This window comes from Octopus bimaculoides, chromosome 30 (assembly GCF_046866305.1).
Source record: "Octopus bimaculoides isolate indiv1 chromosome 30, ASM4686630v1, whole genome shotgun sequence".
In the NCBI taxonomy this organism is placed as follows: domain Eukaryota; kingdom Metazoa; phylum Mollusca; class Cephalopoda; order Octopoda; family Octopodidae; genus Octopus; species Octopus bimaculoides.
The window spans coordinates 17837640-17853966 of NC_142957.1; the positions used below are offsets into that span (position 1 = coordinate 17837640).

At 41.0% G+C, this 16327-nt stretch overlaps 1 protein-coding gene across 7 annotated transcripts in view; it reads left to right on the forward strand.

Annotated features, from left to right (window-relative positions):
• The window catches only part of LOC106878618 (uncharacterized), a 31994-nt gene that overhangs the window by 2952 nt on the left and 12715 nt on the right, over positions 1–16327 (forward strand). For 2 of the 7 annotated variants that reach the window (XM_089346042.1, XM_089346043.1), the window contains 9 exons: positions 2493–2593; positions 3532–3683; positions 7177–7324; positions 8878–9233; positions 10145–10181; positions 11435–11644; positions 12485–12660; positions 13865–14013; positions 14735–15603. In XM_089346042.1, the coding sequence (XP_089202168.1) occupies positions 2510–2593; positions 3532–3683; positions 7177–7324; positions 8878–9233; positions 10145–10181; positions 11435–11644; positions 12485–12660; positions 13865–14013; positions 14735–14907 (1485 nt within the window). In that variant the 5' untranslated portion in view covers positions 2493–2509 and the 3' untranslated portion in view covers positions 14908–15603. The other 5 variants (XM_089346045.1, XM_089346044.1, XM_089346047.1 and 2 more) reach the window with 4 other exon arrangements.

The window sequence follows — 16327 nt, forward strand, 5'->3', positions numbered from 1 at the left end:
TTGTCCAATGTCTAAATAATCCATAAGTTCACCCCTGAGATTATTATTAGTCTATTTATCAACACCCTGAAAGATAAAAAAAAAACAATGTTGGCCAAACCCGGATATAAATTCAGATCGTACAGAGAAAATAACATGCCACAAGTTATTGTGTGCGATATTGCAATGACTCAACTAATTTTTCCTATTTCCAATCAACAAAATTTTTAAACTGATTTTTATTTCAATATTAAACTTTGAATATAAATGTAAATGTTCTGGAAATTTAATTTGTAAATATATCTTGAATCAAACAATTTGGTGACAAGATATCCATTTTTCTCTCAGCACACCTTCCTCCTACATCAACATTTTCATGTGGAATGCATTAAATATGTTTTCTCTCTGTCTCGGATATTATTTATCAGATGGATGGCTTCTGAAAATTATTGCACCTTGTCTGGACTTATTACAAACCAATGATGTTGTCTCTAAATAGATCTGTGAACTAAACATATTAGATATTGAATACATATGAGAGGGCCATAGCTAGAAAGTCTTTAGCAATTGGGTTATTAGAGAAAATAATAATTTTAATGATGTAATATTTCGACTTTAATAAGTTATAGTATGACATTATATAACTTACACATCTTATATTAAATTTTAAAAAATTATATATTTAATATATTTTTAAAGATAACATATGAATACAGTATTTGAAACAAAAACCTATTTTATAATTTGTTAATCAAAGAAATGTTTCTGTCGAATTCTTAGCCGGATTAAGGAACAGAGATTGTTATTTAAAAGTGAAGACTTATCAATGAGAAAGAGGTGAATAGCAACCGAATAGTGGATGTGTTATTTATGAATAGAAATAGGTTAACAGACTAAATAGTAATGGTGGTGGTGGAGATATTTCAAGTTATGTCCATGATGTGTGAATCACTCATTTGTAAATCAGTTTTACTGATATGAAATATGAACTTTGTTTCTTTCATATTCTTTGATGTTATCTCAGCAATAAACCTTTGCCTTCAGCAAAACAACCAAACATTGTCTATTAATCTTTATCTTTATGCTTGCTCGTCAACGACTCTGGTAATTAATTTTGTTTTTATTTCTCAAAGTAAGCCATGAGAATTGTTTGAAAATTCAACAGCTCTCAGGTAAAATCCGATACACCAATGAACATACACCTGGTGTATAATAGTAACTAATGGTTACAATTTTTATTACCTGGTGTATAATTGTAACTAATGGTTACATTTTTATTACCTGGTGTATAATTGTAACTAATGGTTACATTTTTATTACCTGGTGTATAATTGTAACTAATGGTTACATTTTTATTACCTGGCCAAGGTTAGGATTCCCTAATGACACTATCTCAAGTAATTAATATATTCAGAGAAATCAAACACTAACACAAGTGAAAGATCAATATTATTGATATTTCAATATATATTTATCCCACAAGGTGGCGAGCTGGCAGCAACGTTAGCACGCAGGGCGAAATGCTTAATGGTATTTCGTCTGTCTTTATGTTCTGAGTTCAAATTCCACCGAGGTCGACTTTGCCTATCATCCTTGTGGGGTCGATTGAATAAGTACCAGTTACGCACTGGGGTCGATCTAATCGACTCAATCCCTTTGTCTGTCCTCGTTTGTCCCCTCTGTGTATAGCCCCTTGTGGGCAATAGAGAAATAAATATATATTTATCCCACAAGAGTGGTTAGCACACTGGGCGAAATGCTCAGCGTCTTTACGTTCTGAGTTCAAATTCCACCGAGGTCGACTTTGCCTTTCATCCTTTCGGGGTCGATAAATTAAGTAACAGTTGTGTACTGGGGTCTATCTAATCGACTGGCCCCTACCCCAAAATTTCGGGCCTGGTACCGAAAGTAGAAAAGAATATATATTTCTTCTACATTGACTTGTTCGTGTTAAATGACATCGAAATTGATAAAGAATTCGGTTGTTTATGACAACCAAATTTCCATCACTTTTGAGATGTTGGAATTTGTTGCTGAGTAGCTCCAGGTAAGTTCTGATCAAACACACCTGCGGCCCATAATCAATGAGTTGAATATAACAAGATAAGATCCATACATCCACAGCTTAAGAGATAGAGTATCTTCACAGATCTATACCAGATCTGTACCAGATCTATACAGTGTCTTTATCTGGCTGAGGTATGGACCACAGATTCCATAGCTCAAGACAAACAGGGTCTCCACCTGCCTGACCAACAGACTGTACATTCCAATATTCAGGGTTTAATTTTCACCAGTCAGACTGTAATAAGCAGAGTAATGTAGCTGACCAAGAGACACAACATAATGACTGTTGTTAGGTTTGTTAGTGCCAGGAAGAACATTCAGATATAAATAATAATTTAGAAAAATTGAAGTTTCCAATATTATGTAATTTCCTGAGAGATTTCAGATTTCTTTATATTGTTGTTTACCTCATTTTATAAGGCTTTGAAACGATTTTTTTTTCCTAGCATATTTCATTTAAAAGATGGAAGTTGATAAGAATATAAGTAAAATTTGGCGTGGTGACACTCAATACATTCAAGAATATATTAAACAAAATCCACGGAAAGTAAGTTGTTCTGTTTATTGTTTTCTCAAAGTTACTTATTTGTTTGTTATTTTACACACAATATTAAATATTCGTAACTAAACAGGTATTTGTCCATCATATTTCATTTCTTTCTTCACAACTTTCATTAGATTTTATAGTGGAGGTGCAATGGCCCAGTGGTTAGGGCAGCGGACTCGCGGTCGCAGGATCACAGTTTCGATTCCCAGACCGGGTGTTGTGAGTGTTTATTGAGCGAAAACACCTAAAAGCACCACGAGGCTCCGGCAGGGGATGGGTGGCGAACCCTGCTGTACTCTTCCACAACTTTCTTCCTGTTTCTGTTGTACCTGTAATCCAAAGGGGTCAGCCTTGTCACACTCTGTGTCACGCTGAATACCCCCCGAGAACTATGTTAAGGGTACACGTGTCTGTGGAGTGCTCATCCACTTGCACATTAATTTCACCAGCAGGCTGTTCCGTTGATCAGATCAACTGGAACCCTCGAGGTTGTTATCGAGAGAGTGCCAACAACAATTAGATTTTATAAATACTTAACTAAACTTTGAAGCATGTCAATCGACGGAATGTGAGCGAGAGGGAAGCCCATCATCACACACTGCAATGGAGTATTCTGGCAGGAAATATTCAATCCAAGAGATGAAGGACAGATGGAGTCAATAAATGGATGGTGACTTTGTCAAGACGTTCTCTTGCTACAAACAGTTGAAGGTTTTACGGACGTCAAGACAGTTCCACCATTTCTTTTGCAGAAGTTGTCAAACCCATGGAGATACTAATGGTGTCCCGTAGGAATCAAGTCCTCACTTGATCTGATGTTAGTGTGCATGCGTCCGTTTGTCTTTGCTGCTCATTTTTAAACTCTTTTCTCTTCCCCGCTCTTTCTTTCTCCCTTTTCCTTTAATATATTTCACGTGCCTTCCCTTTCTTCATTTCAGATCAACAAAACCAATTCATGGGGTCTCACATATCTGATGGTTGCCTGTCGACTGGGCAACACAGATTTGATAAATTTCTTGATAAAGTCCGGAGCTGATTTAGACATGAGGGACAGAGACGGTAAAACTGCCTCCCATTATGCATTGTTTGCGTAAGTTAAGAATTAAATAAATCAAATCTTCAGATCTCTCTCTTTTATTCTTTTACTTGTTTCAGTCATTTGACTGTGGCCATGCTGGAGCACCGCCTTTAGTCAAACAAACCGACCCCAGGAGTTATTCTTTGTAAGCCTAGTACTTATTCTATCGGTCTCTCTTTTTGCCAAACCGGTTACGGGGACCTAAACACACCAGCATCGATTGTCAAGCGATGTTGGGGGGACAAACACAGACACACAAACACACACATATATATACACACATACATATATACGACGGGCTTCTTTCAGTTTCTGTCTACCAAATCCACTCACAAGGCTTTGGTCGGCCCGAGGCTATAGGTGAAGACACTTGCCAAGGTGCCACGCAATGGGACTGAACCCGGAACCATGTGGTTGGTAAGCAAGCTACTTACCACACAGCTACTCCTGTTTTGTTTCTAAATTTCTTCCAATTCCAGACATCTTAAACGTCCAAAGATGCCATAGCAGTGCCAGTGTTACACGATGATAAAACGATAATAATAACCAACAACATCTTCTGCCTCATTTTCTCCAGGGATCCTCTTCATTGTTGAACCATTAAACCTTTTTGGAGATTTGTTGTCAAAACAGATTACTGTTTGAGAGTCCGCAATCGGTTTGTTTGCCAATTTTATACATGTCTAGATTCAAGTATATACACATACATTATACATTCAAGAATTAATACACACACACATACACATAAACACATGATGTATGGTGAGATATTTTCAAGAAACAACTTGGCCTTCAGCTGTCCAGTGTTCCAGATGAAACTACATCACAGCAAGAGACACAAGAGGACAGGCGGTGCCCCAGTATGGCCACAGCCTTTGTGATAAAACACATAAAAGAATAAAGAATATACATACATATATGTATGTATATATATATATATATATATATATATATATATATATATATATCATCATCATCATCATCGTTTAACGTCCGCTTTCCATGCTAGCATGGGTTGGACGATTTGACTGAGGACTGGTGAAACCGGATGGCAACACCAGGCTCCAGTCTGATTTGGCAGAGTTTCTACAGCTGGATGCCCTTCCTAACGCCAACCACTCAGAGAGTGTAGTGGGTGCTTTTACGTGTCACCCGCACGAAAACGGCCACGCTCGAAATGGTGTCTTTTATGTGCCACCCGCACAAGCCAGTCCAGGGGCACTGGCAACGATCTCGCTCGAAAATCCTACAGGAGCCAGTCAGGCGGTACTGGCAACGGCCACGCTCAAAATGGTGCATCTCATGTGCCACCCGCACAAGAACCAGTCCAGGGGCACTGGCAACGATCTTACTTGGCTTGCCGGGTCTTCTCATGCACAGCACATTTCCAAACGTCTCGGTCAGTAGTCATCGCCTCGGTGAGGCCCAATGTACGAAGGTCTTGCCTCACCACCTCAGCCCAGGTCTTCCTGGGCCTATCTCTTCCACGGGTTCCCTCAACTGTTAGGGTGTGGCACTTTTTCACGCAGCTATCCTCCTCCATTCTCACCACATGTCCATACCAGCGCAATCGTCTCTCTTGCACGCCACAACTGATGCTTCTAATGTTCAGCTTTTCTCTCAAGATACTTACACTCTGATGGGTATTCACATTGACATTACACATCCAACGGAGCATACTGGCTTCATTCCTTGCGAGCTTACGTATGTCCTCAGCAGTTACAGCCCATGTTTCACTGCCATGTAGCATGGTTGTTCGTACGCATGCGTCATACAGTCTGCCTTTTACTCTGAGTGAGAGTCCCTTTGTCGCCAGCAGGGGTAAGAGCTCTCTAAACTTTGCCCAGGCTATTCTTATTCTAGCAGCTACACTTTCAGCGCACCCACCCCCACTACTAACTTGGTCGCCCAGATAGCGGAAGCTATCGACTACCTCTAGTTTTTCACCCTGGAATGAGATAGAAGTTGTTTCCTGTTTGTTTGCAGTCTTTATTGCACCTGAACATCTGCCACAAACAAAAACTAACTTGCTAGTTAACCTGCCTTTGATGTTGCTGCACCTCTTATGTGTCCATAGCTTGCACCGGGTACATCTTATAGAGTTACTACCTACTCCTTTTCTACATACTGAGCAGGGCCATCTACCTGAAGGGGTTTGTGTTTTATCTACCTTCCTACTCATTAGGATTTTGGTTTTAGCTAGGTTGACTCTAAGGCCCTTCAATTCTAGACCTTGCTTCCACACCTGAAACTTCTCCTCTAGTTCTGATAGTGACTCCGCAATTAGGGCAAGGTCATCAGCATAGAGGAGCTCCCAGGGGCAACCTGTCTTGAACTCCTCTGTGATTGCCTGGAGGACTATGGTAAATAAGAGGGGGCTGAGGACGGAACCTTGGTGGACCCCTACCTCTACCCGGAATTCATTGCTGTACTCATTTCCAACCCTCACCTTACTGGCAGCATCTCTGTACATGGCTCGCATATATGTATATATATATATATATGTGTGTGTGTGTGTGTATGTATATATATATATATATATATATATATATATATCAGATTGGAGCCTAGTGTCGCCATCTGGTTTCACCAGACCTCAGTCAAATCGTCCAACCCATGCTAGCATGGAAAGCGAACGTTGAACGAAATGATATATATATATATATATATATAGATAGATATATAAACACATGTATACAAACACACACTCACACACATGTATGTACATTGATCTGATATACGTATATATATATATATATATATATATATAAATATATATATATATATCCCCCTCTCTTTCTCTTTCAGAGAGAGGCACAAGCACATACACAGACATATACACACACGACAGTAACTTCCACCCACCAAATCCAATCACAAGGCTTCGGTCAGCCCGGGGCTATAGCAGAAGACACTCCCCCAAGGTGCCACGCGGTGGGACTGAACCCGAAACCATGTAGCTGGGAAGCAAGCTTCCTAACCACACAGCCATGCCCAAACATTTTTGTAAGTTTGATTTTTGCATATTGAATCTGCATGTGCATTTAATGTAATTATTATGTGATGTTTATATATACTCTTTTACTCTTCTACTTGTTTCAGTCATTTGACTGCGGCCATGCTGGAGCACCGCCTTTTAGTCGAGCAAATCGACCCCAGGACAAATTCTTTGGAAGCCTAGTACTTATTCTATCGGTCTCTTTTGCCGAACCGCTAAGTTACTAAGGGAACGTAAACACACCAGCATCGGTTGTCAAGCGACGTTAGGGGGACAAACACAGACACACAAACACACATATATATACATATATACGACGGGCTTCTTTCAGTTTCCATCTACCAAATCCACTCACAAGGCTTTGGTCGACCCAAGGCTATAGTAGAAGACACTTGCCCAAGGTGCCACGCAGTGGGACTGAACCCGGAACCATGTGGTTGGTCAGCAAGCTACTTACCACACAGCCACTCCTGTGCCTATATATATATTTTTTTTTTTTGTTTTCAGCCATCAGAGTGGTGTGGTGGCCATAATGATCTCGAAGGGTGCCAATATCAACGGCCAGGACCACCTTGGTAACACTCCTCTCCATTGTGCCGTGGAGAAGAACAGAGAAGACATGGTAAAAGTCATATTAAAGACAAAAGTAAAAAAGGTAAGTCAGTGTTTATATACACATATATATACATACATACACACATATATATACATACATACACACACATATATATATATATATATATATCTCGCCTTACCCCTCTTGTACTTCCTCTGTTACTACTACGTATCTCTTTTTTCCCCCTCGTATTTCCTCTTTTTCTTTTTTCCTCTCGTTGCTCACCATTCTTCTACTTCCTCCCTCTCTTTCTCCCTCTACCACTCTCTCTCTTCCCTTTACACCGGCATGGTCACATGCTTCCGGTCAATAATCCTTTCCTTCCTTGGCTTTCGCCAAGTAACACACGCCACCACTTTGTCTCTCTCGGTTCCGTGCCTCATCGCGTTCATACACACATAATTTTTCTCGTCTGGCCGTAAAGCCTTCTGTTTGTTTTCCTGTCTTGTTTTTTGTCCGCCACTACATTCCTCCATGGCTAGATTTAATTTGCGTATACAGATTTAATCTGCAATCCATGGGACGAGCCGTTTTAACGTTGCGTCCTGCCCGAAGCTCGTCGAAACGCCGGTGTTAAAACGTGGGTAGCTGATGAAGTAGAATGTTCTCTATGTGGCTCGTGTGTTCTCGTCTACGTTTGTTTGCAATGTCCTGTACCCAGATATGCACCTATACATACAGGTGGATGTCGGTATGCACATACCTGTACGTATATATGCATATACTCATTTACTTTTGTTTTATATATATATATATATATATATATATACACTCTTTCTCTTTTCTCTTTTACTTGTTTCACTCATTTGACTGTGGCCATGCTGGAGCACCGCCTTAATAGTCGAGCAAATTGACCCCAGAGCTTATTCTTTGTAAGCCTAGTACTTATTCTATCGGATCTCTTTTGCCGAACCGCTAAGTTACGGGGACGTAAACACACCAGCATCGGTTGTCAAGTGATGTTGGGGAGACAAACACAGACACACACATATATAGGACGGGCTTCTTTCAATTTCCATCTACCAAATCCACTCACAAGGCTTTGGTCGACCCGAGGCTATAGTAGAAGACACTTGCCCAAGGTGCCACGCAGTGGGACTGAACCCGGAACCATGTGGTTGGTAAGCAAGCTACTTACCACACAGCCACTCCTGCGCTGCAGAATTTAATTTTTAAAAGAAAATGTTCATTTTAAGGAGAATTTTGAGGAAACCAAGAAATGACTGAGTTGACAATCTGTAGATATGTGGTATGTATATACACACATATGTATCTGTATATTTATATAGAAAGGTAGGTAGGTAGATAGATAGACAGACAGACTGATAGATAGATAGATAGATAGATAGATAGATAGAAGGATAGAGAGACGGATAGATAGATAGAGAGAGACAGACAGACAAACAGGTAGGTCTGTATGTATGTGTGTGTATATGTATGAAGAAATTACACTTGACATGATTAATCCCCACCCCGCACCCCGTCATTCCACCTGATTATTCTTTCTCTTTCTAATTCCTGTACTCCCACCGCAGCCCTTCTAGGAGAAAACCATTTTTAATATTCCTTTTTTGTTTTTTTTTTCTTTGCAGTTCAATAAACAAAACAACAATGGTAGGACCCCTCTGCATTTGGCCTGTATGAAGGGACACATAGACATCGCTCACCATCTCCTGCAGTGTAACCCTGACGTGAATATAAGGGATAACACCGGGTCCACTCCACTACACGTGGTTTGCAATGAAGGGGACACGGACATCGTTCGACTGCTACTGCACTTGCCTAACACCAATGTCAGTATGGCGGACAATGATGGTAACTCGCCTCTCCACCATGCCGCTCACTGTGGACACACAGTCATTGTCCAGCTGTTACTGCACCAGACTGGCATTCATCTGAATATAGTGAGCAATAGTGGTGACACGCCTCTACACCTGGCAGTTCTAAAGTAAGTCAACATTGGATCTGGATTACTCTTTTACTCTTTTACTTGTTTCAGTCTTTTTTGACTGCGGCCATGCTGGAGCACCGCCTTTAGTCAAGAAAATCGACCCCAGGACTTATTCTTTGTAAAGCCTAGTACTTATTCTATCGGTCTCTTTTTGCCGAACTGCTAAGTTGCGGGGACATAAACACACCAGCATCGGTTGTCAAGCAATGCTAGGGGGAACAAACACATACACACACACACACACACACACACACACACACATATATATATATATATATATATATATATATATATACGACAGGCTTCTTTCAGTTTTCGTCTACCAAATCCACTCACAAGGCCTTGGTTGGCCCAAGGCTACAGTAGAAGACACTTGCTCAAGGTGCCATGCAGTGGGACTGAACCCGGAACCACGTGGTTGGTAAGCAAGCTACTTACCACACAGCCACTCCTGCGCCTATCCAAATCTGTTTCTTTTCTGTTTTCTGTTTTCAATAATGTTTATTTTTACTGAATCGTTCGTGCTATAATCCCACCATCGGGTCATCGTCTATCTCTTCTCTTTCACACTGTAATTGACTTCATTAGTTACACATTGCCAAAACTATTGTTGTTGTTACCTGACTGCATCCTTTACTCCAGTCCATCTTCTCTCACCTCACTGTTACAGGTTCAAATCCTCACCCTTGCTCTCACTCCACTTTTATCACATTCAACCGTTTTTTTTCCCCCCATTTCTTTTCCCTCATCTTCTTTAATATAAACCTCCACACCAATTGTGGGCCGTCCTTGTGATGTCCCCCCCCCCCAGCCACGCCCTTGTGGCTAATAAAAACATCTTTAATTATCTCAATCGCTATGATTTTCGCACTTTCTATATTTTTCTTTCTTCTTTCTATAACTTTCAGGCAACACTATGATGTGGTGGCATTGATGTTGTCCCAGGTTAGTTAACATATACATATTATATACACTCTCTAGTATTTTACTGTTATGTTCGATTATCAGTATCCTCAAAGTACCAGTAATAGGGGCAGGTTTAATCAACTGTAATCCACCATCCTTTAAACGGCCTGTCTTGGGTCTGTAAAGGAACATGGTACAGTGTTGTTCAGCAGACCACCACAAAAGATAATACAGTCTGGGTCACACCAGGTTCATTCATACATATAGCAGGGTCTCGCTAAAGGTCTTGGTTTTGGGCAGTCATGTAATTATTAGCCAGCTTCAGTTAGAAAAGGAATGCCTCTGATGTAACCCAGACTGCAAGATGGATGCAACATATGTTGCTCAGCATCTTATCTATAAAGGAAAATTGCAGGATGAGTCGAAACGATCATCAAATAAAATAAACAGTTTTACAAATTCCACCTTCAGTTTTTTTGAGCGAGGTCATTGCCAGTGACGTTGGACTGGCTTTTTTGCAGGTGGCACATAAAATACACCATTTCGAGCGTGGCCGTTGCCAGTACCCGCCTGGCTGGCCCTCGTGCCGGTGGCACGTAAAAGCACCCACTACACTCTCGGAGTGGTTGGCGTTAGGAAGGGCATCCAGCTGTAGAAACTCTGCCAGATCAGATTGGAGCCTGGTGCAGCCATCTGGTTTTACCAGTCCTCAGTCAAATCATCCAACCCATGCTAGCATGGAAAGCGGACGTTAAATGACGATGATGATGATGTTACGACATACATACATATATACATACGTGTGTGTGTGTGTGTGTGTGCATCTATATGTAGTGTCAGTTTTCCATGCTGTCATGGATTGGAAAATGTGTTTGTGAGTGTGTGTGTGTGCATATGTGTGTATGTGTGTGCCCATGTGTTTGTGCATTAATGTTAAGGGTGTGGACACTAATTAACACAGCTGTTTTATGAACCCCTTATTAATTAATAAAGCAACATCAAAAGTGATACATTAAGAATTATAATTCTTCTTTATTAAACTTGATCTTCTAATCATATGTTCACTCTTGTTCAACTCCCCTAAAACTTACTAGAGTAAGGGATAAAGGTAGATCAAACTGAACCCAATTTAAGGGACCATATGGAAGGTCCACTTCACTGACAAACATCAAATGTACACGATCAGTTTAATCAAGTCCCCAGCAAAAGACAGTAAATCCTACATTGATATCCACCCTGATCTTTATGTAAATTTTCATTCTCTATTCTTTATTTTTTTATCTCTTATAAAGAGTGATGTGGCAGTGGATATCAAGAACGGTAACAAAATGACACCCTTGCTCCAAGCCATCTCCGGGGGCCACCTCGGAATGATCCACAAGCTACTTTCTCATGGCGCAGATATAAATGCTGTCGACAATGATGACAACAATTGTCTGCACCTTGCTGTGAAGAAAGGGATGTTTCATTCGGAGGGTGAAGCCTTGGGCATTTTAGACGAGGTAAGTTATAAAATTGTTTGTAAATATTTGTTTGCATGTGTGAGAGAGACAAACAGACAGACAAAGTTTGTCACGTCTGAATTCACACCCATCAAACCCCTACTTTTAGCATTAAGTAATCCAGTCTTTCTTGATAACCCTACATATATATTATGAGATACTTCTGATATAACATACATGGTTTGTTGTCATGTTGTTGTTATATTTATATGTACAATACTCTCCCATAGATATTTCTCTTGCTATGGCCAGTTGGCTTTATCGAGCCCCATGTATAGATAAGTTCTTGTTGGTTTGTTGTGTTTTGTGTTTTATTATTGGGATGTTTGTTCCTTTGTTGGCACTCCGTCGCTTACGACATCGAGGGTTCCAGTTGATCCGATCAACGGAACAGCCTGCTGCTCGTGAAATTAAGGTGCAAGTGGCTGAGTACTCCACAGACACGTGTACCCTTAATGTAGTTCTCGGGGATATTCAGCGTGACACAGTGTGACCAGGCTGACCCTTTGAATTACAGGTACAACAGAAACAGGAAGTAAGAGTGAGAGAAAATTGTGGTGAAAGAGTACAGCAGGGTTCGCCACCATCTCCTGCCGGAGCCTCGTGGAGCTTTAGGTATTTTCGCTCAATAAACACCCACAATGCCCGGTCTGGGAATCGAAACTGCAATCCTAAGACCACGAGTCCGCTGCCCTAACCACTGGGCCATTGCGCCTCCACTTTGTTCCTTTATATTTCCTATATATTTCCTATATTTGATTTGATGCCATGATTTTTGCTTATAATGTATATATTTGTGTAATACTGCAATCACCCTTTTATATATTTCCTCGTTTGTAGTTCTGCACAAAGCTTGAACTGAGCCTAGAAAACAAGCTTGCTGGCTGTGTAGTTGCAGAGTATTTGGCCTACCACGGGGCCAACTTTTACCATGAAAACAAAAGAAAGCAGACCCCAATGGATCTCATTGAAGATCCAGGCTTAAGGGAGAAAATGAAAACGTTTTTCCCACCACCGTAAGTGTTACCTGGTCATGACAAAGAGATGGACCAGTGAATTTTCTGTTTTGTACATAATTGTTTGTGTGTTTGCTTAGTTGTAATTCTAACAATACATTATACTGTTACTAGTGTCTTGACCCCAAAAAACCACATGACTACATAAAAAAGAACAATAAACTGAGAACACGTTTGTTAGGGAATCACCATTTCCCCTCCTACCTCTCTTAATCTCCCACTTTGAAGTTCTGTAACCAATGAGAAAATCATCAGCATCATCATCATCATCGTTTAACGTCCGCTTTCCATGCTGGCATGGGTTGGACGATTTGACTGAGGACTGGTGAAACCGGATGGCAACACCAGGCTCCAGTCTGATTTGGCAGAGTTTCTACAGCTGGATGCCCTTCCTAACGCCAACCACTCAGAGAGTGTAGTGGGTGCTTTTACGTGCCACCCGCATGAGGGCCAGTCAGGCGATACTGGCAACGGCCATGCTCGAAATGGTGTATTTTACATGCCACCTGCACAAGAGCCAGTCCAGAGGCACTGGCAACGATCTCGCTCGAAAGTCCTTACATATGCCACGGGCACAAGTACCAGAAAGGCGACGCTGGGCACAGGTGCCATCACGATTTTGCTTTCGCTTGCCCCAACAGGTCTTTGCAAGTCGAGTTTCGTGTCCAGTGACGGAGACGAAATAACGAAATGAATGAACACATTTTGAAATTGTTACTTACAAGTGGAATTTGTCTACTAAACATCTTTTACTGTCTTTTCTCTGCCTGAATCAGCCATCATCATGTAATGTTTCAGAAAAAATAATCTTCAAACAAACACACACCAACATGATGTGTGTACGTATGTATGTATATGTATATTTCCGAAAATGGTTTAGAAGGATATATAATCTTAGCGAATACCGTGTTCAGTCTTATCTTTTGTTAATGCTGGCTAACCACGGTGAATCATCATCATCATCATCATCATTTAACGTCCACTTTCCATGCTGGCATGGGTTGGATGATTTGACTGAGGACTGGTGAAACCGGATGGCAACACCAGGCTCCAATCTGATCTGGCAGAGTTTCTATAGCTGGATGCCCTTCCTAACGCCAACCACTCAGAGAGTGTAGTGGGCGCTTTTACGTGTCACCCACACAACATAATATTTGTTTTAAGTGAATATTATTGATAAGATATGTTTATATTCTTTCCGCAGATTGCCGTGTATGTGGTGTGAAGAAAATAAACCTACGATAACATTCCGTCCCTGTGGACATTCTGTTATCTGTGAGGAATGCTGCTCCAAAATTCCTCTTAAAAAATGTCCAGAGTGTTTATTATGTATAACTGGTAAATATGGAGTTGGTAAGAATATCATTTTATTATCTGTATGTTTGTCTCATTTACTTTATGGTGTAGAATAAAGTACTTCATGCTGTTATGTAGAACCCAGGTCTGTCATAATCTGGCAGATTTATGAATAAAAAGTGCTCCAGAAATCTTTTCTCTGTGATAGTGTATTTATCACTACATCCAATAAACATTGTCGTTATCCAATTAGAAGATTTGTCAGGCTTTCAGATACACATGACTAATGAATTGTACTGAAAGATAAATGGTGACTCACTGAAATATCAATAAATAACAGATTCCATCATCATCATCGTTTAGCGTCCACTTTCCATGCTAGCATGGGCTGGACGATTTGATTGAGGACTGGCAAGCCAGATGGCTGCACCAGACTCCAATCTGATTTGGCAGAGTTTCTACAGCTGGATGCCCTTCCTAACGCCAACCACTCAGAGAGTGTAGTGGGTGCTTTTACGTGCCACCCGCACGAAGGCCAGTCAGGCAGTACTGGCAACGGCCACACTCGAAATGGTGTCTTTTACGTGCCACCTGCACAGGAGCCAGTCCAGGGGCACTGGCAACGATCTCGCTCAAATGTCTTTACAGGTGCCATCACGATTTTGCTTTCTTCAACATTTTTACAAACTATTTCTTGGTCATGCTTTCCTGATACATTGACTGATCCATAGTCTTCTACTTAAATATACTGGCATTTGTGCATTTTTTATCTTTTCAGATGGGTCCCCGTTTGATGCAGAATCTATATCTACGTGTACAATATGTATGGAACGGCATTGGAACATGGTCTTTCAGTGTGGCCATACCACTTGTAAAGAATGCGGAGGCAAAATTAATCAGTGCCATTTGTGTCGGAAAACAATTGAGACAAAGATTATTGTTAGACAATGACTGACCTCATTGATTTTTGTCACTTCCAGTTGTTGTTCTGTTATCTCACCTTGTCACCACCAGCCTTTATCAGATACATATGTACACCACCATGTAGTGGCGCGTGTGGCCGCCATCTTGGGAAGTGCCATTGCGCATGTGCAAGGGACTTGCCGTCAGCGCGGAAGTACCCAGGCACGCATGCACAATGCAACAGGTGGAGAGAAAGCAATAGCGTTCGTCCTCTTCTCTATCTAGCAGCGGTGGTGACAACACGTATCTTCCATTGCCCTCTCAACTCAATACCGACATGTGGTCGAAGCTTCCTTGGTATTCTAGCGGCATGCCTGTTCACCCAGGAACGAAACGGCTCTACACCAACCTAGAATAAATTATTGATCTGTTGTTACCGTTATCGCTCGTGTTGTTGTATTTCTGGATTTTAATGATTGATATAAGAACTGGGGAGAGATGGCCGAGCTGTCATATCCCATCCAATTCTTATACACTATTTCTCCTTGCCTCCACCCTTTATCACATACTAGCTTAGAAGCAGCACTCCATGTGGTCATTTTTGTTAGCTCCACAGACCCAATTTTAAAAGAACTCTAAAACTTTGTATACATTTGTCCACAGCCAGCTTGAGTTGTTGCCAGTCCATGATCCATTGCTGTATTGTGTCCAAGTCTGATTGCAATAAAGATCTATACTGTACAGGATCCGTCTTTTTTATTTCGAAGTACAGCTTGAAGTCATCTGCCTATTTCACCACAATGGCATTCTTTAAGTTGACATCTGTATCATTAATACATGCAACAAATAGAAGGGGGCCAAGAACAGATCCCTGTGGTACACCAGATGTCATCTCATAGGGTGAACAGTGCTGTCCTAGAACTGTGACAACCTCATTTCGACCGATAATAAAGGACTTCAACCAGTTATAGAGATCATCTCTTACATCCATTGCAGAGAGTTTCACCATAAGTCTTTTGTGTGGCACAGAATTAAAAACCTCAGCAAAGTCCAGGTAAATAACATCCACCCAGGAGCCGCCATCAGTGATTCAGGTAATGTCCTCAAGAAACTCAATGAGTTGATTACAGCAGCTGTGTTTGTCCCCCCAACATCGCTTGACAACCGATGCTGGTGTGTTTACGTCCCCGTAACTTAGCGGTTCGGCAAAAGAGACCGATAGAATAAGTACTAAGCTTACAAAGAATAAGTCCTGGGGTCGATTTACTCGACTAAAGGTGGTGCTTCAGCATGGCCGCAGTCAAATGACTGAAACAAGTAAAAGAGTAAAAGAGTATATATATTTTGGTAATTTTTCAGATTAACACCCACACGATCTTGACTAGGGTGTTAGGGTTAGGATTAGGGACGGAATTCTCTAACCCAAACCCTAAAACTAACCGTGACCCTAACACCCTAGTGAAGATCG